At 53.5% G+C, this 24,176-nt stretch overlaps 2 protein-coding genes across 2 annotated transcripts in view; one reads left to right on the top strand and one right to left on the bottom strand.

Annotated features, from left to right (window-relative positions):
- Window positions 1–24,176, top strand: part of MAD2L2 (mitotic arrest deficient 2 like 2) — a 407,166-nt gene that overhangs the window by 90,459 nt on the left and 292,531 nt on the right. The gene's annotated exons all lie outside the window — the stretch shown is intronic.
- Window positions 3,040–24,176, bottom strand: part of PLOD1 (procollagen-lysine,2-oxoglutarate 5-dioxygenase 1) — a 42,421-nt gene continuing 21,284 nt past the window's right edge. The window contains exons 7-19 of the mRNA XM_050788212.1: window positions 22,380–22,477; window positions 21,698–21,799; window positions 20,994–21,125; window positions 18,807–18,928; window positions 16,209–16,313; window positions 15,345–15,470; window positions 14,850–14,991; window positions 13,788–13,901; window positions 13,065–13,130; window positions 12,109–12,213; window positions 8,111–8,257; window positions 5,584–5,709; window positions 3,040–3,924 (exon numbers count right to left, since the gene is read on the bottom strand). Coding sequence (XP_050644169.1) covers window positions 3,769–3,924; window positions 5,584–5,709; window positions 8,111–8,257; window positions 12,109–12,213; window positions 13,065–13,130; window positions 13,788–13,901; window positions 14,850–14,991; window positions 15,345–15,470; window positions 16,209–16,313; window positions 18,807–18,928; window positions 20,994–21,125; window positions 21,698–21,799; window positions 22,380–22,477 — 1,541 coding nt within the window. The 3' untranslated portion in view covers window positions 3,040–3,768. The remainder of the gene's footprint in view (window positions 3,925–5,583; window positions 5,710–8,110; window positions 8,258–12,108; window positions 12,214–13,064; window positions 13,131–13,787; window positions 13,902–14,849; window positions 14,992–15,344; window positions 15,471–16,208; window positions 16,314–18,806; window positions 18,929–20,993; window positions 21,126–21,697; window positions 21,800–22,379; window positions 22,478–24,176) is intronic.

The raw sequence follows: 24,176 nt of genomic DNA, 5'->3' as shown, positions 1-24,176 counted from the left end.
TCCACCTCAGGCAATTCTCCCGCCTCAGTCTCCCCACTAGCTGGGATTACAGGTGTGCACCACCATGCCTGGCTAATTTTTGTATTTTTAGTAGAGATGGGGTTTCACCATGTTGGCCAGGCTGGTCTCACTCCTGACCTCAGGTGATCCACCCGCCTCGGCCTCCCAAAGTAATGGGACTACAGGCGTGAGCCACCATGCCCAGCCTTCCTTTTCCTTAACATAATCTTGCCCAAGTCAGGTGGAAGCCTGGGTATTCTCTCTCCTAAACATCTCTCCCGCCCACTCCCTCCTCTTCCCTTAACTTCCCTGCAAGCATTGGTCTAGGCTCTGGTCACTTGCCTGGACTGCTGTAGGAGCCTCTGAATCCATTCCCAGGCATTTAGTCTTGTACTCTGCCCAGCAGCTAGGCTCTCTCTGAAACACATCTGCAAACTTGCCCGGCAAGTAGAGGAAATCTCGCAGTTTGTAGATATGTTTCAACCCATCACCATGTGTTTCTCATTGAGATGGCTGAATTCTTGTTTCGACCCTCTGGATCACAAAACTCTCCTAGCAGTGCTAAGTGTTATTGGGAATGGGTGCAGAGCACATTGATGTATTCATGTACAACTCCAGGAGACCTTTCTTTCTTACCTTACCTTGTTTTTTTTTTTTTTTTTTTTTAGACAAGAGTCTTGCTCTGTCACCCAGGCTGGAGTGCAGTGGCGCGATCTCAGCTCACTACACTACAACCTCTACCTCCCAGGTTCAAGCGATTCTCCTGAGTAGTTGGGATTATAGGCATGTGCCACAAAGCCCACCTTATTTTTGTATTTTTAGTAGAGATGGGGTTTTGCCATGTTGGCCATGCTGGTTGAGAATTCCTGGCCTCAAGTGATCCTCCCACCTCGGCCTCCCACCGCACCCGGTCCATATAACTTTTTTTTTTTTTTTGGTGACAGGTTCTTGTTCTGTCCCCCAGGTTGGAGTGTTGTGGTGCAATCTTGGCTCACTGCAACCTCCACCTCCCAGGTTCAAGTCATTATCCCAGCTCAGCCTCCCAAGTAGCTGGGATTACAGGCACCTGCCACCACACCTGGCTAATTTTTGTATTTTTTGTAGAGATGGGGGTTTGCCATGTTGGCCAGGCTGCTCTCGAACTCTTGACCTCAAGTGAGCCACCCACCTCTGCCTCCCAAAGTACTGGGATTACAGACGTGAGCCACAGCATCCGGCCCCCCATGTTACCTATTTTGTTTGACTTTTTCATGATGAATGCATTTGTAATCAGAAAAAAGTTAACAGTTAAAAACAACCCTAGGCCGGGCACAGTGGCTCACGCCTGTAATCCTAGCACTTTGGAAGGCTGAGGCAGGTGGATCATCTGCGGTCAGGAGTTCGAGACCACCCTGGCCAACATGGTGAAACCCCGTCTCTACTAAAAGGACAAAAACTAGCTGGGTGTGGTGGCGGGTGCCCGTAATCCCAGCTAGTCATGAGGCTGAGGGAGGAGAATTGCTTGAACCCGGGCAGCAGAGGTTGCAGTGAGCCAAGATCGCGACATTGCACTCCAGCCTAGGCAACAGGGCAAGACTCCATCTCAAAAACAAAAACAAAAACAACCCTAATATACACAAATACACACATAGGCTTGTGTTGGCACGAACCAGCTCAAGAACCTTCAAAAAACAGATTAGACATGGTGGCTTTCAGAGAGAGGAACTGAGCAGCTGCAGGGAAAGGATGAGAGAAAGATTAAGATTTGTGCTGTTTGAATTTATGATGAGTCAAATTTGAAAATGAAAAGACTCAATTTTTTTTTTTTTTTTAATTGAGACGGAGTCTTGCTCTGTCGCCCAGACTGGAGTGCAGTGGCCCGATCTCGGTTCATTGCAACCTCTGCCACCTAAGTTCAAGCGATTCTCCTGCCTCAGCCTCCCGAGTAGCTGGGATTACAGGTGCATGCCACCGCACCCAGCTAATTTTTTTGTATTATTAGTAGAGACAGAATTTCACCACGTTGGCCAGCCTGGTCTCAAACTCCTGACCTTAGGTAATCCGCCTGCCTTGGTCTCCCAAAGTGCTGGGATTACAGGTATGAGCCACTGTGCCTGGCTTTTAAAAGACTTTCAGGCTGGGTGGGGTGGCTCACACCTGTAATCCCAGTACTTTGGGAGGCCAAGGCGGATGATCACTTGAGGTCAGGAGTTTGAGACCAGCCTGGCCAACACCGTGAAACCCCGTCTCTACAAAAATTACAAAAATGTGTCGGGCATGGTGGGGCATACCTATAATCCCAGCTACTTGGGAGGCCGAGAAGCTAGCACGACCTTTCTTAAAGGCTCTAAAAAGAGGGCTCTTGGCTGGGCGCGGTGGCTCACACCTGTAATCCCAGCACTTTGGGAGGCCAAGGTGGGTGGATCACCTGAGGTCAGGAGTTCAAGACCAGCCAGACCCTGTCTCTACTAAAAAAACAAAAATTAGCCGGGCGTGGTGATGGGTGCCTGTAACCCCAGCTACTTGAGAGGCTGAAGCAGGAGAATTACTTGAACCCGGGAGGTGGGGGTTGCAGTAAGCCAGGATCGCACCATTGCACTCCAGCCTAGAAGACAGAACGAGACTCCGTCTCAAGGAAAAAAAAAAAAAAAAAAAAAGAGGGCTCTTAAAACCTCTCCCTAGGGCCGGGCACGGTGGCTCAAGCCTGTAATCCCAGCACTTTGGGAGGCCGAGACGGGCGGATCACGAGGTCAGGAGATCGAGAGACGATCCCGGCTAACACGGTGAAACCCCGTCTCTACTAAAAAATACCAAAAAATAGCCGGGCGAGGTGGCGGGCGCCTGTAGTCCCAGCTACTCGGGAGGCTGAGGCAGGAGAACGGCGTAAACCCGGGAGGCGGAGCTTGCAGTGAGCTGAGATCCGGCCACTGCACTCCAGCCTGGGTGACAGAGCAAGACTCCGTCTCAAAAAAAAAAAAAAAAAAAAAAAAAAACCTCTCCCTGTAGACACTCACACCAAGATGCACGCATACCCACTCGCCCTGAGCATCTTCTCTTCAGTGGTTTAAATGACCTTTAATAGAAACTCTCCAGTTTCTGACGGTCTGTCCCTCTCTTCGGAGGCATCCAGGACAGGGTGACCCAGTACGGTGTGTGGACATGTCACTCCCCTCCCCACAGGCAAGTAGAAGATTGAGCTGTGCACCGATGCCTCTTCTGTCTCCCAAGAGGTTCTCTGGAGTCGCTGTCTCCAGGGGACTACAGTTTGCTCTCATGACCAGCCACGGAGGCAGAAGTCCCAAACTCAGGACGGCCCTTGGAGTCTGATCTAGGCGTCTTTACCCCAAAACTTGAAGCAGAAGTCCCTGGTGCAACAGCTGTGCCTGGGAGAAGCTCTGGCCGTGGCTTCTCACCCACAGAGTCTTTCTGGGCAACTTGAAGAAGCCCCTGTTCTGCTCAAGTCTCACCCCACGGAAGAGGTGGAGGAAGGGGGCCTTGGTTTTTCAGGAAGATAGGTTGGAGAGGACGAGTCACTACAAAGCAGTAAAAGTGAACAGTGTCTCCAGGGGCTGGGTCCAGAGCACCACGGAGAGCCCCAGCCATGGAGGTGTGTTTCGTCTCTGGCCTACAGGAATCTCTCTGAATCTCTCTGATTGGTGGCTCCTAGAGCAATGGGAAGTCAAGAGCCAGGAGGCTGGACTGGGTTCCCCGGGACCCCGAGGTCCCAGAGGCTGCTGGGCAGTGGTTGTCAGCAAAGAAGAAAGGTCCAAGAGGGTCAGGTCTGGTCAATTAGGGATCGACGAAGGAGACTGCGATGTAGCGGGTGCCCCTGGTGGTGGGGAGCCCCTCGTGGTAATGCGTGAGTCGTCCAGGGTGCATGAGGGTCCAGCCCTTCCTCGGGGCTCGGATGGAACAGTTGTAGCGCAGGAACCGACAGCCCCCGCCCTGGGAGACAGAAAGCACCAGTGCCCTTTCTCCACCGCCCCCTGCCCGTCTGTTCTCCCGTATGTCACGGCCAAGTGGCCCTCAGCACTGCCGGCCTTGGGATGCCTTCTGGAGTAACAGCCACAAGCGCTGCCTAAGGATGACACTAAACAAAGAGTAGTGGCTGGGCGTGGTGGGTCATGCCTGTAATCCCAGCACTTTGGGAGGCCGAGGCGGGTGGATCGCCTGAGGTCAGGAATTCAAGACCAGCCTGGCCAACAGAGTGTCTCTATTAAAAATACAAAAACCAGCTAGGCGTAGCAGCGCACGCCTGTAATCCCAGCTACTCGGGAGGCTGAGGCAGAATTCCTTGAACCCAGGAGGCAGTGAGCTGAGGTCGCTCCACTGCACTCCAGCCTGGGCAACAGAGTGAGCCTCTGTCTCAAAAAAGAAAAAAAAAAAACAACAAAGAGTTAGTGATCAAGGGCTCTAGCCTTGGAGTCAGGCAAACATCATCTCTACCCTCTACTAACTGTGACCAACCTGAGCTTCAGTTTCCCCTTCTGTAACATGGGGGTTAAACAGAACAGGGCTGTGAGAATTAAACGAGATATTACAAATAAGAGCTGAGGACCAAGTTTCCCAACCTCACTGCTATAACACTTTGCTATGGAAGCCTGTCCCGGGCATCTCTGACTTCTACCCACTAGATGCCAGTAGCCCCTCACAGTTGTAAAAACCAAATATGTCTCCAGCCACTGCCAATGTCCCTTGGAGGCCACAATTGCTCCTGGTTGAGAATCCTTGGATTAGGGATACCTGATATGTTTGTTTTAAGCTCTCAAAAAATTATAGCTCCAGCCTGGGCAACATAGTGAAACCCCATCTCTACAAACAAGAAAAAAAATTAGCTGGGTATGGTGGCACAGGCCTGTGGTCCCAACTACTTGGGAGGCTGAGGTGGGAGGACTGCTTGGGTACAGGAGGTTGAGGCTGCAGGGAACTGTGATCATGCCACTGCACTCCAGCCTGGGTGACAGAGTAAGACCCTGTCTCAAAAAAAAAAAAAAAAAAAAAGATTATAGCTGTTTTTATGGGCATTCTTCATAGCACCCAGCCCAGGACTAAGTTCAAAAAACCTCTTTTTATTTTTTTGGAGACAGAGTCTCGCTCTGTTGCCCAGGCTGGAGTGCAGTGGCACAATCTTGGCTCACTGCAACCTCCACCTCTTGGGTTCAAGAGATTTTCATGCCTCAGCCTTCTAGCCTTCTGGGTAGCTAAGATTACAGGCGTGTGCTACCACGCGCAGCTATTTTTTGTATTTTTAGTAGAGATGGGGTTTCGCCATGTTGGCCAGGTTGGTCTCAAACTCCTGGCCCCAAGTGATCTGCCTGCCTTGACGTCCCAAAGTGCTGGGATTACAGGCATGAGCCACCATGCCCAGCCCAAAATTCTCTTAAAATAGTAGCTTAAGAGCCTGGCCCCTCCTCCTACTAGATTGTGACCCCTTCCAGGAAGCCCTCCCACAGACCCGTACCCTTTTTTTTCTGGTTCCCTGGCACTGGTTCCCCAGCACTGGTTCCCCAGGGCCCCTCTGCCTCGACCACCCTGAAGGCTCTCCCCAGCCGGCCCTCAATATCCCCACTGCTGGCCCCTTGACCCCAGCTGGCTCCTACTCACCTCGTAATCTACCCCGACTCGGTTCAGGGCGATGTTGATGGTGAAAGTGGAGGCATCGTGGTGCGGCATCAGTGAGGGCTGCTCATCAGGCTTGTAGCGGACGACAAAGGCCAGGTCAAACTGGGCCTGTACCAACGCAGGGGGACAAGAGAGGCCGTGTTAGTCAAGGAGGCCACAAAGGCCAGGAGAGAAGGGTGCACACACGAGGCCTGGTCTGGCCTGCTGCAGGTCAGCGTACAGCGGCCAGGTCTGCATGGGGCTGTATGCTCCAGTGCCTGCAACTGCCTGGCACAGAAAAGGTTCTCAACAAAAATGTATGGACAGAGGGGAGAGAGGGAGGGAAAGAAGAGAAGGGAAGGGAAGGAAGGAAGAAAGGAAAGGAGGGAGGGAGGGAGGAAAAGGGAAGACAAGAAACGAAAGGGAAGGAGGCCGGACATGGTGGCTCACACCTGTCCCATCTCTACTAAAAATACAAAAAATTAGCCAGGCATGGTGGTGGGCGTCTGTAATACCAGCTACTTGGGAGGCTGAGGCAGGAGAATCACTTGAACCTGGGAGGCGGAGATTGTAGTGAGCCAAGATTGCGCCACTGCAATCCAGCCTGGGTGACAAGTGCGAAACAACGTCTCAAAAAAAAAAAAGAAAAAAGAAAGGAAGGAATGAAAAGACAAAAACAAAGGGGGACATCCAATCCTCACTACCCTTTCTGGCAACTATCCAGGCTGGATTCCCTGAGGCAGGACCCAGGCACCTGGAGAAACCAGGGACCGAGGAAGGAACTGAGTGAGGACTGGAGAAAGCCAAGGCGGCAGTGGACAGACACATGAGTGACAGCACTGGAAAGAACTGTGAGAATTAACCAAGGCCAGCCAGGTAACGGGGAATCACAGTAAGCATTCAAGGGATGAACGACTGCTGTCAGTAACGGGAGTTCAGGGTTTTCCTCACTATTTTCCTCACTTCTTCCTCACATCCAAAGAAGGCTGCTTCGGATGAAGCAGGGCCCAAGCGTGGGGCACAGGCTTGCGGCTAGGGAGGGAGTGGGCACGCTGGCCGGCTAAGGTGGGCGGGGGTGCTTTTTTGGTGGGCTGGTACAGGAGCCACTGAGGCAGGGTTAATGACAAGGAAGAAAGATTCAAAAGGGCTGAGAGGCCGGGCGCGGTGGCTCAAGCCTGTAATCCCAGCACTTTGGGAGGCCGAGACGGGCGGATCACTAGGTCAGGAGATCGACACCATCCTGGCTAACACGGTCAAACCCCGTCTCTACTAAAAAAATGCAAAAAACTAGCCGGGCACGGTGGCGGGCGCCTGTAGTCCCAGCTGCTCGGGAGGCTGAGGCAAGAGAATGGCGTAAACCCGGGAGGCGGAGCTTGCAGTGAGCTGAGATCCCGCCACTGCACTCCAGCCTGGGCGACAGAGCCAGACTCCATCTCAAAAAAAAAAAAAAAAAAAAGGGCTGAGGTCGGTCGGGCATGGTGGCTCATGCCTGTAATCCCAGCACTTTCAGAGGCAGAGGTAGGCGGATTACTTGAGGTCAGGAGTTCGAGACCAGCCTGGCCAACAAGGTGAAACCCTGTCTCTACAAAAACTACAAAAATTAGCTGGGCATGGTAGCGCACGCCTGTAATCCCACCTACTCATGAGGCTAAGACTCCATCTCAAAAAAAAAAGGCCGGGCGCGGTGGCTCAAGCCTGTAATCCCAGCACTTTGGGAGGCCGAGACGGGCAGATCAGGAGGTCAGGAGATCGACACCATCCTGGCTAACACAGTGAAACCCCGTCTCTGCTAAAAAATACAAAAAACTAGCCGGGCGAGGTGGCGGGCGCCTGTAGTCCCAGCTACTCGGGAGGCTGAGGCAGGAGAATGGCATAAACCCGGGAGGCGGAGCTTGGCCGGCCCTAGATACCCACCCCAGCACCCTGTCTTCCCACACACTACTAGATGGAGCAGGTGTGTGCGGTGAGACCTCACTCCTGCCTGGGGACCAAATATCCAGGCCTCTCCCATAAGCTGGGATGCTCCTCCACCCCTACTCCAACCCAACCCCTTCCCCAGCCCCTCCCCTTGCCAGACTCTCCAGCCTCCACCCACCCTGGGCCCTTCCACCCATGCCCCCCACTCCACCCTACCCCTCCCACCCCATTCCCCTGCCCCACACTGGCCTCCACCTCCCCACCAACTCCTGCCCCTTCCGGTCTCTCCACTCCCTCACCCCTGCCCCCCTTGCCCTTCTAGGCTTTCCACACCCACATACCCCTGTCCCTCCCAGGCCCCCTACTCCTCCCCACCCCTCCCAGCTTCTCCACCACTTCCCACCCCACCCTTGCTCTTCCCAATCCCATCCCCACCCCTCAGTCCCTCCACCTCATGCCCCACCCTTGCCCCTCCCACGCTCCCCATACCCCCACACCACCTCAGCCTCTTCCAGTTTCTCCACCTCCCACTCTACCCCCACCAGTCCCAGCCACTCCACTGACACCCCACCCAACCGTCCCCGCATCCTGGCTATGCCCCAGGCTTGCCCACCCTGGTGTAGTAGCCGGGGTAGAGCTTCTCCGTCATGGGCGCAATGTACTCCAGCAGGAATTTGTGCCACTCCCGCTCAAAGCCGATCTGGTTCATGTGGATGTCAATAGTCGGCACGTTCTCGTAGCCACCCTGGATGCGGCTGTCCTGGAGGTGACCAAGGCGAGTGTTTAGGCAGAATTCTAGGATGGCCCCCAGGCTCCCACACCCTGGTGCCCAGGCTCTGTCTATTCCCTTCCCCTATACCCAGGAATGTGACGGGACCATGTTATATTATATGAGAAAACTGAATGGGCTTTGCAGATACAATTAAGGCCCCTAATCAGTTGACTTTGAGTTAATCAAATGGGAGATTGATTTGAGTTAATCAAACGAGAGTAGGTCAGGGGGGCCTTCCCGCAGATGCAGGAAGACTTTTTTTTTTTTGAGACAGGGTATCCCTCTGTCGCACAGGTCAGAGTGCAATAGCGCAACTTCAGCTCACTGCAGCCTCAACCTTCCAGGCCTAAGTGATCCTCCCACCTCACCCTCCCGTGTAGCTGGGACTACAGGCACACACCACCATGCCCAACTAATTTTATTTTTATTATTTTTATGTGTGTGTGTGTGTGACAGAGTCTCACTCTGTTGCCCAGGCTGGAGTGCAATGGTGCCATCTCAGCTCACTGCAACCTCCACCGCCTGAGTTCAAGCGATTCTCCTGCCTCAGCCTCCCAAGTAGCTGGGATTACAGGCATGCACCACCATGCCCGCTAATTTTTTTTTTTTTTTTTTTTGAGACAGAGTCTGGCTCTGTCATCCAGGCTGGGGCACAGTGGCGTGATCTTGGCTCACTGAAAGCTCCTCCTCCTGGGTTCATGCCATTCTCCTGCCTCAGCCTCCCGAGTAGCTGGGACTACAGGTGCCCACCACCACACCCGGCTAATTTTTTGTATTTTTAGTAGAGATAGGGTTTCACCGTGTTCGCCAGGATGGTCTCGATCTCTTGACCTTGTGATCCACCCGCCTCGGCCTCCCAAAGTGCTGGGATTACAGGCGTGAGCCACCACACCCAGCCTTTTTTTTTTTTTTTTTTTTTTTTTTTTTAGTAGAGATGGGGTTTCATCATGTTGGCCAGGCTGGTCTCGAACTCCTGACCTCAGGTGATCTGCCCACTTCAGCCTCCCAAAGTGCTGGGATTACAGGTGTGAGCCACGTGCCCAGCCACTAATTTTATTCTTTGTAGGGATGAGGTCTCTCTATGTTGCCCAGGCTGGTCTTGAACCCCTGGGCTCAAGCGATCCTCCTGCCTCAGTCTCCCAAAGTGCTGGGATTACAGGCATGAACCACTGCACCTGGCTAAAGGAGGATCTTGAAGAGAGACTCTGTCTCTTGCTGGCCTTGAAGAAGCAAGTTAAGTTCTACAGCTGCAGGGGAATGAATTCTGCGACAACCAAGTGAGTTTGGAATGGAACCCTGGGCCTCAGATGAGACTCCAACCCCAGGTGACACCTCAATGACCCAGCTAAACTGGGCCCAGATTCCTGACCCACAGAAACCAGGAGATAACACATGGGTGTTATTCTGAGCCATGTCATTTGTTACAGAGCACTGAAAACTTGTTCCAGGGCCAGAGTCAGCTGGAGTCCGATGTCTGGCCCTGTCACTGGAGCACAAGCATCAGCCAGTCCCCAGAATGCATGGGCTAGTCCAGTTCCTGGCTTCTGGAGATCAGCTCAGCAACCAAAGCATGTGGTTTAGGAAGGTAACCAGAATTTCAGGTTAGTCCAGTTGCCACGTCAGAGGTTGGCACACAGGTCCAGGGTCTCATATGCCTTTAAAAATGGTGCCTTAAACTTGGGAACACACATTTCTGTTAAACAACTTAGAAAATGAGGCCAGGCATGGTGGCTCACGCCTGTAATCCCAGCACTTTGGGAGGTTGAAGTGGGTGGAGCACCTGAGGTCAGGAGTTTGAGACAAGCCTCACCAACGTGGTGAAACCCCTGTCTCTACTAAAAATACAAAAATTAGCCAGGTGTAGCGGTGGATACCTGTAAACCCAGTTAGTCAGGAGGCTGAGGCAGGAGAATCACTTGAACCCAGGAGGCGGAGGTTGCAGTGAGCTGAGATTGTGCCATCGCACCCCACCTGGATAACAAGCAAAACTCCGTCTCAAAAAAAAAAAAAAAAATTATGCATGGTGGCCAGCACCTGTAATCCCAGCTACTCGGGAAGCTGAAGCAGGAGAATCGCCTGAACTCAGAACTCAGGAGGCAGTGGTTGCAGTGAGCTGAGATCACACCACTGCACTCCAGCCTAGGCGACAGAGTGAGGCTCCACCTCACACACACAAAAAAAGAACTTAGAAAATGGGAAGTGGGGAGCCGGGTGCGATGGCTCACACCTGTAATCCCACCTCTTTGGGAGGCTGAGGCGGGTGGATCATGACATGAGGTCAGGAGTTCGAGACCAGCCTGACCAACATGGTGAAACCCATCTGCACTAAAAATACAAAAATTAGCTGGGCATGGTGGCAGGTGCCTGTAATCCCAGCTACTTGGGAGGCTGAGGCAAAAGAATCGCTTGAACCTGGGAGGCGGAGGTTGCAGTGAGCCGAGATGGTACCACTGCACTCCAGCCTGGGTGACAGAGCAAGACTCCATCTCAAAAAAAAGAAAAAGGAAAATGAGAGGTGGGTTGGGGCTTGAAGTACATGGGAGATACGAATGTTGTAAAACTGTCAGGAGATGAAAAATTCCTTTCTGAAGTTTCTCTTCTGTGAAAGGGGTGACGGCAGTTTGTTTACTAAGTAATGTTGCCTTTAAGTACAGTGGTGTATTTTTATTCAAGATTGTGCTCTTTTATCAAAATCCTATGGAAATAAATGTTCTGGGATCATTAAAAAAAAAAAAAAAGGTACCTTAGGGCAGACATGGTGGCTCATGCCTGTAATCCCAGAACTTTGGGAGGCTGAGGCGGGCAGATTACTTGAGGCCAGGAGTTCGAGACCAGCCTGGCCAACATGGTGAAACCCAATCTCTACTAAGAATACAAAAATTAGCCAGGGATGGTGGCACATGCCTGTAGTCCCAGCTACTGGGGAGGCTGAGGCAAGAAAAGTGCTTGAACCTGGGAAAGGAAGGTTGCAGTGAGCTGACATCACGCCACTGCCTTCCAGCCTAGGTGATACAGTAAGGCACTGTCTCAAAAAAAAAAAAAATTTACACACACAAACACATACAACTAAACAAATAATACCAAGATTAGCTGGGCATGGTGGCACACGTCTATAATCTGAGCTACTCAGCAAGCTGAGGCATGAGAATCTCTTGAACCCAGGAGGTGGAAGTTGCATGAGCAAAGATTGCGCAACAGCACTCCAGCCTGGGCGACAGAGTGACAGGTGTCTAAATTAAGTAAGTAAGTAAATAAATAAAATGAAATTGTGCCTGGTTCACAACCAGCCTGGGTGACATAGCCAGACCCCATCTCTATTATTTAAAAAATATATGTATATAAAAAAAGAAAAAGAAAAAAATGGTGCCTGAACTTTCCAGAACAGGAACAGGTATTGGGAGTCTCACGGAGAGAACACAGGGCCTCCCGCTCTCACCAGGCCACCTGCTCCTGCTGTCTGATGAACTTGGACCCGAGAGCCCTTCCTAATGCCCCTCATCCCACTTTGGCCCTTTCCTCCCCAGTTCCTCCTGGGGGAAGTCTAGGGAACCAAGCTAAGCCATTCCAATAGCAAACCAGGAACTGAAAACCTAGTAGCTTACGGTCAAGGCAACTCAAAGCCACACAGTGGCAATAGCAGCTTGGGAACCAAACTCCATCTCGGGTTTCTCAGCCCCTCTACTGCTAACCGCCTGCAGACACCCATGCCAGCACCCCTATGTCAAGAGTCCCAGAGAGGGTGGCTAGGCCAGCTTGCCAGGAGAAGACCCCGGACAGTGAGTGGCACTGATGGAGAGGCGGCCTCCCTGCGGCCCCAGCCCAGGCATCAGGGTCCCCACCTTGTTGTCACCCAGAGACCACTGGCCAAAGTGTTCCATCTCCTCCACCAGTTCATCACAGGCTGCCTCCGTGAAGATGGGGAACCAGTAGACATCCGGGCAGGGCTGGGGAGGGCAGGGACTCAGTCAAGGGGGTCCACAGTGGCACCACAGAATCCTCCTCCCTCTTCAGGGCCCCACACCCAAGCCAGGGAGCCCTCCGAGTGTCCCCAGGAAGCAGGGGCTTGTCAATCCTGGAGAGACTGAGTGGGTCCCTAAAGGGAGAAGGAGGCAGAGCCCAGAGACACACTTTCCCAGCCGAGGTCACAGAGTCACCAGCGCCAAGGCCAGGAGAGAAACACGGGTATGGAGGGAGGGAGGGGGCAGAGGCCCCAGGCTCGGGGGAAGCAGACATTAGTGAGTGGAGAGAAGTGGCCACTCCCCGCACTGGTCCAGGCACGATGGGCCACAGTGGCCATCACATCCGGGATGTTTTCCTCCTTCCTGCCTAGGCCAGGGAGAGAGGCCCTGCAGACCCCCACAGCCTCCAGCAGGGAAGTGCCAACAGGTGGAGGGGCCATCCCGCCACCCCTCACTCCCGTCCCACTGCCCCCCACTCCCATCCCGCCACTCCCCCACTCCCATACTGCCATCCCCCACTCCCATACAACCGCCCCCCACTCCCATACAACCGCCCCCCACTCCCATCCCGCCACTCCCCCACTCCCATACTGCCATCCCCCACTCCCATACCACCGCCCCCCACTCCCATCCCGCCACTCCCCCACTCCCATCCCACCGCCCCCCACTCCCATCCCGCCACTCCCCCACTCCCATACTGCCATCCCCCACTCCCATCCCGCCGCTCCCCACTCCCATCCTCCTGTCCCCCACTCCCTGGGGCAAGCGGTTTCCCTTCTGTGCCCTGCCCCCTGCAGCAGGCGAGGCCGGTCCAAGAGGGTGTCCATGGCCCTTACCGTCTCCACCAGCTTCCCCGCCAGGGCCTTGGTGTAGTTCTGGTGGATGTACTTCTCCTTCCAGTCCTGTGGGGAGTGGGAAGCAGGCTAGGGTCCTCACCATTGGCTCAACTGCATGGGATGTTCCAAGCAGACCCCTCAAAGTGGGAGTGAAGGTGCACATGCCTGGTGGAGGCAGGCGTTCACCTGCACCCACTGAGTGTGTGTGTGTTGTCTGGGTGCACAGGTATGCCCACAGGAGGTGGTGTTTACACATGTATGTACATGTGTGTGCCCGTGTGTACATATCTGTGTGCAGGCATGTGCTTACACCCATCAGCTGCGAGCTCCCAACGTCTAGAAACAGTCACAACTGTCTGCCCTTCTGATTATCACAATACCCTCACGGGCAAGACAGGCTGGGACAGTATACCCATTCTGGAGCTAAGATAACTGAGGTCCCCAAAGATGAGAGGCTCAACTAAGTCCCAGTTGATGGCAGAGCTAGGCCACAAACCCAGGCCTCTGAGTCCTGGTCCCTCCTCCAACAGATGGTGTTGGCTCTCTGGACACCCTCCTCTCCCTACCCAAATCCTGCCCTACGGCCTCCTGGGGTGAAGGGAGGGTGGCAGGTGGCCCACAGGGGTCCTGGCTGTTGTAAGGCTCTGAGCGGGAAGTCCCTCAGACTGCAGGATCACTGGGCCCCTTCTGCTCCCAACCCCCAGGTGCCCAGCCCAGCCTCACCTCGGGGTTACTGAACACCTCCCAGAGGTCGTTGTGCAGGTGGGCGGTGCGGTAGCTGTCCAGGGAGAGCAGGTGGCCAAGGGTGTGCCGGTTGGTCAGGAACATGAACACATCCTGGGGAAAGCAAGCCCAGTGGAAGAGGCGCTCCCCCACCCCTCCCCTGCCCCCACGCCTGCCCTGCACACTCCCAGATGGGCAACAGTGCAGCCTCCTCTGCCCACCGGACTGAAGTTCACAAGATCACAGACCAGGTGCAGTCACCCCTGTGTCCCCAGGGCCCAGCCCAGGCCTGACACTGAGAATGCAATCAGGGAAGTCTTCCCAGAGGACTGAACACAGAATGAAAGAAAAAATGCGCAAAAGAAAAGGAGCATGCTCTGATCCTGAAATGTTGGTCACAGGGGAAAACTTCATCTTGCTACAGGTTAAAAAAAAAAAGTCACAAAAATATATGGAGCGGGGCAGAGACAGGGCGAGGTGTCTCTCGGGCACATCACTTGGAGTACTTTTAGGTGGAAAGTTTCGTTTTCTTTGGGCTATGTCAAAAATGTAAATAAGCCGGGCGCGGTGGCTCACACCTGTCATCCCAGCACTTTGGGAGGCTGAGGCGGGTGGATCACGAGGTCAGGAGATCGAGACCATCCTGGCCAACATGGCGAAACCCCGTCTCTACTAAAAATACAAAAAATTAGCCAGGCATGGTGGCGGGCGCCTGTAGCCCCAGTAACTCAGGTGAGTGGAGATTGCGCTGCTGCACTCCAGCCTGGGAGACAGAGCAAAACTCCGTCTCAAAAAAAAAAAAAGAAAAAGTAAATAAAATAGATGGTGTAAAAACCAGGTCTGCTAAAAGGTCCCTGCAGACCCCTGAGGACCATTGTGCCAGACGGCCTCCATTCCTCCACCAGGCGCTAGTGGCTTCCAAGATGCCCTGCTAGAATCTCCCTGCTAGGAGCTCCCAGGCCTATGATGACAAGGCAGCCCGCCATGAGGGTAAGAGCTGGAGGCCCACCTTCCCGCCTGCCCCATCCACAGGGCGTCCTGTGCCGCCCACTGCTGGCTGACCTGCTGCCGGACATTGGCACAGAAGGCCATGTCAGGGTCCAGCTTGCTGTGGTGGAAGAGATCTGGGGACTGCAGCTCACCCCGTAGGGCACTGCCTTTGATCAAGTAGATGTTTGAAATATAGGGCACATTCCAGACACCACTGCGGGAGAGAGAGAAAGAGGGTGGGGTCAGAGGCTGGTGGTGGGGAAAATGGAGGGAGTCACAGGCTGGTGGTTGGGAGTCACAGCCTGGGGTCTGGGGAGTCTGGGCCGTGAGAAGGGGAAGGCACAGGCTGGGAGGGCACAACTGTGGTGATTTGATTCCCCCACCCTGGACACATGGGCCTATTTGTCAGGAAGTCCTTCTATGTGTCTAACTGCAGTCTTCCTTGCTTCAGATTCTACAGGAATCTGAGGGTAACAAAGACAGGAATATTGGGGAGGGATCCCCACAAACCCAGGCAGAAGCCAGATGAAGGTGTCCCTCACCCACCCCCACCCTGCAGGTACTCACATGCGCCGCCCCTGCACAATGTCCACGTAGTCCTCGGAACGGGCATAGTAGCCATCTGCACTGAGAGCCCCCCAGAAGTTCGACCACAGCCTCCCATGCCGGGTCATCAGCGGGGCGATGACGTTCCTGAGGAAGGGAGCACCTCAGTGGGAGTGGGAGGCAGCACTAACCAAGGATGGGGGGAGGAGGGAAGGGGGAGGAGGGTGCCCCTCAACCTGCACGCAGGGGTCCCCAAGCACCTCACTGGGACAGACAGTGCCTTGGCTGGGGTGTCGGGGGTTTCTGGTACCTGCTCCCTTCCATGGGGCAGCCAGGAGCAGACAGGGCAGGACACCTTCTCTATCACAACCTGGGGTATCAGGCTGGGGATCCACAGCTCCGGGTAATGGGTGAGGCCAAGGAGGAGGAGGAGGAGGAGAAAGAGGACGAGGAAGATGAGGAGGAGGAGGAAGAGGGAAAAGGAGGAAGAGGAGGAGGAAGACAAGGAGGAAGATGAGGAGGAGAAAGAGGAGCAGGAGGAGGAAAAAGAGGAGGAAGAGGAGGAGGAGGAGGAAGAGGAGGAGAAAGAGGACGAGGAAGACAAGGAGGAGGAGGAGGAAGAGGAAAAGAAGGAAGAGGAGGAGGAAGACAAGGAGGAAGATAAGGAGGAGAAAGAGAAGCAGGAGGAAAAAGAAGAGGAAGAGGAGGAGGAGGAAGAGGAAAAAGAAGGAAGAGGAGGAAGAAGACACGGAGGAAGAGGAGGAGGAGAAAGAGGAGCAGAAGGAGGAAAAAGAGTAGGAAGAGGAGGAGGAGGAGGAAGGCAAGGAGGGCTCCAGGGACCAGGCCAATCCAGAGCAGTGCTGGGCGCAGACGGAGCAGCCTCACTTGTTCTGTTGGATCAGCAGCCGAAGACTGTTGGGCTCGGTCAGGGCCACGTCAGCATCCACGCTGAAGTAGTAGGTGCAGCTGCGGTCTTGCCGGCACAGGTCTCTGCAAGGAGGATGCAGGGTCAGTGCACCTGATCCTGGTGCACTGGTGGCTGCTCACATCTGTGATCAGAGTCTGGCTTCACCACATACCAGCCAAGGGGCTTTAGAGAGGTCACACCGGCAGCCTCAAAGGTTCCTCCCGACTCTGAGTCCCAAACCCCTGGACTTCGGGGCTCTCACCCAAGGCCCAGAGCTTGGCAACTGGTATCAAGTGCCCTGAAAACCCCGGTACTGGGAAGAACACAGCCCACAGGTGCCTACATGGCCCAGGGTGGGGAGTAAGCTGGGGCTGCCTTTCTGAAATGCAATTCGGTAACTTGTACCAAAAGCCTTAAAAATCTATGTTACTTTTGTTTATCTGGTGCAGGACTCAGCAAACGAGGGTCTGTGAGTCAAACTCTGGCCCTCCCTGGTTTTATACAGCTCATGGGCTAAGAACAGCTTTATGTTTTTCCTTTTTTTATTTTTATTTTATCTTATTTTATTTTATTTTTTTGAGAACGAGTCTCACTCTGTTGCCCAGCTTGGAATGTAATGGTACAATCTCAGCTCACTGGAACCTCCACCTCCCGGGTTCAAGCGATTCTCCTGCCTCCACCTCCCAAGTAGCTGGGATTAGAGGTGTGCACCACCATGCCCAGCTAATTTTTGTATTTTTAGTAGAGACAGGGTTTTACCATGTTGGCCAGGCTGGTCTCGAACTTCTGACCTCAGGTGATCTGCCCGCCTTGGCCTCCCAGAGTGCTGGGATTACAGGCATGAGCCATTGCACCGGCCTTTTTTCCTTTTTTAGAGATGGGGGTCTCACTGTGTCACCCAAGCTGGAATGCAGTGGCACAATCACAGCTCAGTGCAGCCTCAACTTCCCCAGTTCAAGCAATCCTCGGCCTCCCAAAGTGCTGGGATTACAGACGTCACCCACTGCACTTGGCTGGTTTTATGTTTTTAAGTGGTTTCAAGAAAAAAAAAATCAAAAGAAGATGATGTAAAAATTATGTAAAGGTCATCACCAGGTGCAGTGGCTCATGCCTGTAATCCCAGCACTCTGGGAGGCTGAGGCAGGAGGATAACTTCAAGCCAGGAGTTTGAGACCAGCCTGGGCAACATAGCAAGATCCTGTCTCTACAAAAAATAAAAATAAATTAGCTAGGCACAGTGGCTCACACCTGTAATTCCAGCACTTGAGGGAGGCCGAGGCGAGTGGATCACTTAAGGTCAGGAGCTCGAGATAGGCCTGGACAACATGGTGAAACCCTGTCTCTACTAAAAATACAAAAAGTAGCCAGGTGTGGTGGCATGCACCTGTAATCCCATCTACTCGGGAGGCTGAGGCAGGAGAATCGCTTGAACCCGGGACGGGGAGGTTGCAGTGAGCGGAGATCACGCCACTGCACTTTAGCCTGAGTGACAGAGTGAGACTCTGTCTCTAAATAAATAAATAAAAATTTAAAAATTAACTGGATGTGATGGCACATGCCTGTAGTCCCAGTTTCTTGGGGGGCTGAGGTAGGAGGATCGCTTGAACCCAGGGGTTTGAAGCTACAGTAAACTATGATCCTGTCACTGCACTCCAGCCTGGATAACAAGAGTGGCACCAAGTCTCAGAAAAAAAAAAAAAAGACATGAAAGTCAAATTTCAGTGTCCATAAATGAAATTTTGCTGGAACGCAGCCTCACTCATTCACTTACGTATTATTTGTGGCTGCTTCTGTGCTACTAGGGCAGAGCTGAGTGGTTGTAACAGAGCCGGCAGAGCCAATTTGCAAAGATTTATGATCTAGTCCTTAGCAGGAAGCTTGCCAACCTTTGATCTGGACTGTCTGACTCTTCTACAATCAACACAAATTGCTTCTTTCTTTGTTTTTGTTTTGCTTTATGAGACAAGGTCTCGCTCTGTTTCCCAGGCTGGAGCACTGTGGTGCAACCATAGCTCACTGCAACCTCGACTTCCTGGGATCAAGAGGTCCTCCCGCCTCAGCCTCTTGAGTAGCTGGGACCCCAGGTCCAAGCCACCACACCTGGCTATTTTTTTTTATTTTTGAAGAGATAGGGTCTCGCTATGTTGCCCAAGCTGTTCTCGAACTCCTGGCCTCAAGCGATCCTTCAGCTTTGGCCTCTCAAAGTGTAGGGATTACAGGCATGAGCCACTGCCACCAGCCTTTTTTTTTTTTTTTATAATAAAGCAAAACATTCGAGGTTGCCTCCCTAATTGTCAGCCTTTGTCTACTTCTGCCCCCAGTCCTTCCTCTTTCTCTGATTTGCTTCCTGAACCCAAATAACATGGCTCAGCCCTGCTCAGGAGCCCCAAGGGTTGGCAGGACAGAGGCTATTTTCCCATTTGACAGATGGAAACTCCAAGGCCCAGAGAGGGGCAGAACTTGCTAGAGCACACACAGCCTTCTGAACTCCTGTCACTCAGCCTGCTGCTCCTTACCACAGCCACAGCTCCCCCACCCACCACTGTCAGTGGAGAGTACTGTGGCCCACAACTCACGCGCCCATGTTCCTGGCGTCCGCATTCGCCATCCGCACCTCGGGGCCCACTAGCTTCACAGACTGGTACTCGCTGCCATGCTCTGCCAGGAACTCTTCCACCTGAGCCTTGTGGTGCTGCTCCTGGGGGTGAGGATGGGGAAGGGGTTGAGGGGGGGTGAGGAGGAGGACACAGCTTCCACCCAGGGACTGCAGCACCTGCTGTCACTGCCATGCTGTGCCCCTTCATCTCTGGCACCCCGGCCATCTGCTTTCCTTTGCCCATGCCAGCCCTGTGCCAGGAACGTCCTTCCCTGGCCATCCTTTGCCCATTCTCCCCTGACCAGGCCAGGCCTTCTAAGGGCTTCTGTCATCAGGATAGAGCCCCGCCACCACTCTTAGGATCCCACATCCAGGGACATTGCTGATTACTAGGTGTGGCCCAGGAATCCACTTTGTTACCAAATGTGTCAGGTGATCCTCGACTTTGCTTTGAAAAACAACAGTCTGCCGGGCGCGGTGGCTCAAGCCTGTAATCAGTCTGCCAAGATGGGCGCGGTGGCTCAAGCCTGTAATCCCAGCACTTTGGGATGGCTGAGACCAGTGGATCGACACAAGACTCTGTCATGTCGGGGAGTTCACTAGCCTGGCCAAGATAGTGAAACCCAAGATAGTGAAACCCCATCTCTACTAAAAATACAAAAGTTTAGCCAGGCATGGTGGTGGGCACTTGTAATCCCAGCTACTCAGGAGGCTGAGGCAGAGAACTGCTTGAACCCGGGAGGCAGAGGTTGCAGTGAGCCAAGATCGCACCACTGCACTCTAGCCTGGGCCACACAGCGAGACTCCATTTCAAAAAAAAAAAGGAAAAACAACAGTCCGGCTGGGCGCGGTGGCTCACACCTGTAATCCCAGCACTTTGGGAGGCTGAGGCGGGTGGATCATGAGGTCAGGAGATCAAGACCATCCTGGCCAACATGGTGAAACCCCATCTCTACTAAAATACAAAAAATTAGCCAGGCGTGGTGGCGGGTGCCTGTAATCCCAGCTACTCGGGAGGCTGAGGCAGGAGAATGGCTTGAACCCAGGAGGCAGAGGTTGCAGTGAATTGAGATCATGCCATTGTACTCCAGCCTGGGAGACAGAGCAAGGCTCTGTCTCAAAAAAAAAAAAAAAAAAATTAGCCAGTTGTGATGGCGCGTGCCTGTAGTCCCAGTCACTTGGGAGGCTGAGGCAGGAGAATCGCTTGAACCCAAGAGGCAGAGGTTGCCAAGATCGTACCACTGTGTGACCTTGGGCACATTACTCAACCTCTCTGACCTCATGATCCGCCTGCCTCGGCCTCCCAAAGTGCTGGGATCGTACCACTGCACTCCAGCCTGGGTGACACAGCGAGACTCTGTCTCAAAAAAAAAAAAACAAAGAAAACCAATTTGACTGCCACCAGGTACAATTAGGAAAGATTAACAGGGCCAGGGATGGAAGTGAAGATGACAATGGTTAGAAGCACCTATATGTGTCCTGTGCACCAGGCACCTTTTACGGACTTCACATGTCAATTTGCTTAGCCCTTGCAGCAATTCTGTGTGATTGGACAATTATTGTCCCTATTTTATTTATTTACTTTTTATTTATTTATTTATTTATTTTGAGACTGAGTTTTGCTCTTGTTGCCCAGGCTGGAGTGCAATGGCGTGATCTTGGCTCACTACAACCTCCACCTCCCAGGTTCAAGCGATTCTCCTGCCTCAGCCTCCTGAGTAGCTGGGATTACAGGCATGTGCCACCACAATCGGCTTAATTTTGTATTTTTAGTAGAGGCAGGGTTTCACCATGTTGGTCAGGCTAGTCTCGAACTCCCGACCTCAGGTGATGCACTCACCTCGGCCTCCCAAAGTGCTGGGATTACAGGCGTGAGCCACCACGCCCGACTATTATCCCTATTTTATAGATGAGAAACTAAAGCACAGAGAGGTTGAGTAATGTGCCCAAGGTCACACAGCCAATAAAAATAGTGGCACTGGGATTCAAACTCACCCAGACTGACTCCAAAGTCAACTCAGTGATTTGGGGACACAGTCCACTGGTGACTGTCATTTGGCCCAGATAAGCAAGATTCAGTGAGACCCTCAGGGGTCTCAGGCTATGTTGTGAAGCTGGGCCCTGGACCTAAGCCATATGACGACCCCTCAGAGTGCCTGCTACTCACGTGGTTGTGGATGAAAAGTCGCATGTGTTTCCGGGGGTAGTGGAGCTGCAGGAGCCGCTGGAAGAACAGGGACACGAACGGCGTGGGCTGTTCGATGAACATGCCGACCAGGACCGTGGGCAGAGCTTCATCCTGCACCAGGGAGGGCGGCATGAGAGTCCAGCAGTGTCCGGCCGCAGCGCTGCCACTCCACCCCAGGGTGGCCCAAGGAAGCCAGAGCCAGAATCAGAAGCAGGTAGACTTCCCAAGAAAGGTGCCCAGGCTGGGGACCTCCAGGCAGGGGGTGCAGGAGGGCAGGGAAGCAGCAGGAAGGTGCCCTGGGGAGGGAGCAGCAGAAGCCCAGGCCTGGAGCAAGGACCCGGTTGAGGGCCTGCTATCAGGAGATAGTGGCTGGCGTGGTGTTCAAGTTGAGTCATAAATGAGGATGAGGTTCATGGGATGGGGAGGGGGCTGCAGGAGAGCCTGAAGGACCAGGCAGAAGAAACCAGAACCTGGACATTTCGGAGGAAGCTAGAGACATGCAGTCTGAGAGGGCTTCCAGGAGAAGGCACTTGGGTGGCAATCGAGATAGAACCCTAGGCAGGGAGATGACCTCTTCACTTTCCACCAAAGACAATGGAGTCTATTCCAGAATCACCCATCTCGCCATCTCAGGGGACTGAGCCCCCCGTGTCCCTCAGGCACAGGCCTGGGCGCAGCCTCACCCCAATGCCCTTGAGGCTGCGCAGGCCTTCGTCACACACGGTGCAGCCCGTCTCGAACGTCCAGAAGCGCGGGATGTAGTTGCCCAGGTAGTTCAGCTGCAGCTGTTGGGGAAACGTGGGGTCACAGAGAAGCCGGTCAGCCCTACCCGCCACAGCCCTGACTCACATCTCCCTGGGCCCCTGGTGGGTCAGCAGAATCCAGCCTTCTCCCACTCCCTAAGGGGGTCTTGGAGATAATGCTCCATCCCCAGGAGATCACCAAGCCACTCTGAGAGAGGGCGGGGGAGGGCTTGGCACTCCAGTGCTTCTCCTGAGAGCTTGTAAAATGCAGATTCCTGGGTCTAGTGCAAATGTGAAATAAAGGTTTACTGAGTGAGTAAATGACTCTGCCCGGGGGTGACAGAGTACAGATGGCTCTGGTAGCCCAGCCTAGGCCTGGATGGGGACAGCAGCCTCCTATGTGTCCTGTGCCCAGCAAGAATAGACGGAGTATCACTGACCAACACAGCAGGAAGAGAAGGCACCACGCTGAGCTCAGATGTGAGGACAGAAATAGTGAGTTCATAGCAGGCCCCCAGGTAGGTGTTCCTGGCCCCAGGGGGATACTGTGGGGTCACGGTGAGAAAGAAATTGGGGCTCTGGCCCCCCTCGCACACTCCCCAGGGGCTGGGGCCCCCCCTACCTTGGTTGGCCCGTTGCCATGGATCAGGACTGGGAGGGTGTCATAGGCCAGGTTCCTCGCTCTCACATGGCCCATTTCAAACTTGAGCACGACCTCATCTGGGGGTCAGAAAGCACAGCCCCACCCAGCATCAGACCCAGAAGTCAGGCTCAGGGTCCAACCAGTGGGCTCAAATCCCAGCTCTGCAGTGGGTAGATTATGTCCTTGGGCAAGTCACTTCTCTCTATGCCTCAGTTTCAGGAATAATCCCTTCTTCATAGGGTGAGGGGGAGGATTTGTGTTGGGCAAGCGTGGGGCACCAAGCCTGGCCCATGATGAGCACAGAATCCATGGCAACCCCTGTACTTGTTGTGGTTACTTACAGCCAGAAGCAGGGACTGGGAGAAGAACAAAGACGTGGAACATCCCAGCTCCAGGCACCTCAGAGAAGCCGCAAGAGAAAGGGTCTGGGAGGCGCCTTCTCTGAGTAGGCAGAGCAGCACTGAGAAAATGCCAGAGCCACACAAAGGGGAGGCCTGGGCATGATCAGGACAGATCTTGTCCCAGTGGAGGAAGCCCCTTTAGCAGGGCCCCAATACCCATGTGTGTGTGTGTGTGTGTGTGTGTGTGTGTGTGTGTTTTGAGACAGAGTCTCGCTGTCACCCAGGCTGGAGTGCGCAGTGGCACAATCTCGGCTCACTGCAACCTCCACCTCCCAAGTTCAAGTGACTCTCCTGCCTCAGCCTCCCGAGTAGCTGGGATTACAGGTTACAGGCACCCGCCACCATGCCCAGCTAATTTTTGCATTTTTAGTAGAGACGGAGTTTCACTATGTTAGCCAGGATGGTCTTGATCTCCCGACCTTGTGATCTGCCCGCCTCGGCCTCCCAAAGTGCTGGGATTACATGCGTGAGCCACCACACCCAGACCATTTTTTTTTTTTTTTTTTTTTTTTTGAGACAGAGTCTCATTCTATTGCCCAGTCTGGAGTGTAGTGGCATGATCTTGGCTCACTGCAACCTCCACCTCCCAGGTTCAAGTGATTTTCCTGCCTCAGCCTCCCGAGTAGCTGGGATTACAGGCACATGCCACCATGCCCAGCAAATTTTTGTATTTTTAGTAGAAACAGGGTTTCGCCATGTTGGTCAGGCTCGTCTCGAACTCCTGATCTCTGGTGATCCACCCGCCTTGGCCTCCCAAAGTGCTGGGATTACAGGCATGAGCCACTGTGCCCAGCCCCCAATACCCATGTTTGACCCTATTAGTCTACACATAGGAAAATGGGTATTTCAGCTGGGCACGCTGGCTCACACCTGTAATCCCAGTACTTTGGGAGGCGAAGTGGGAGGATCACTTGAGCCCAGGAGTTTGAGACAAGCCTGCGCAACATAGTGACACCCTGTCTCTATTTTAAAAATTAAAACAGGGCTGGGCATGATGGCTCACGCCTGTAATCTCAGCACTTTGGGAAGCCGAGGCAGGCAGATCACCTGAGGTCAGGAGTTCGAGACCAGCCTGGCCAACATGGTGAAACCCCATCTCTACTAAAAAAATACAAAAATTAGTCGGGCATGGTGGCGTGCGCCTGTAATCCCAGCTACTTGGGAGGCTGAGGCAGGAGAATTGCTTGAACCTGGGAGGCTGGGAGGCAGAGGTTGCAGTGAGCTGAGAATTCGCCACTGCATTCCAGCCTGGACGACAGCGCAAGACTCCATCTTAAGACAAAAAAAAAAAAGGAAAACAGATAGCTCCTGACCGGCCTGGATCTGAACTTAGTGCTTCTTTTTTTTTTTTTTTTTTTTTTTTTTTTGAGACGGA

The sequence above is a fragment of the Macaca thibetana genome, chromosome 1 (genome assembly GCF_024542745.1).
Source record: "Macaca thibetana thibetana isolate TM-01 chromosome 1, ASM2454274v1, whole genome shotgun sequence".
Lineage (NCBI taxonomy): Eukaryota > Metazoa > Chordata > Mammalia > Primates > Cercopithecidae > Macaca > Macaca thibetana.
Note: the sequence above shows the minus strand (reverse complement) of the source record. Positions and strands in the feature narration are given on the sequence as shown.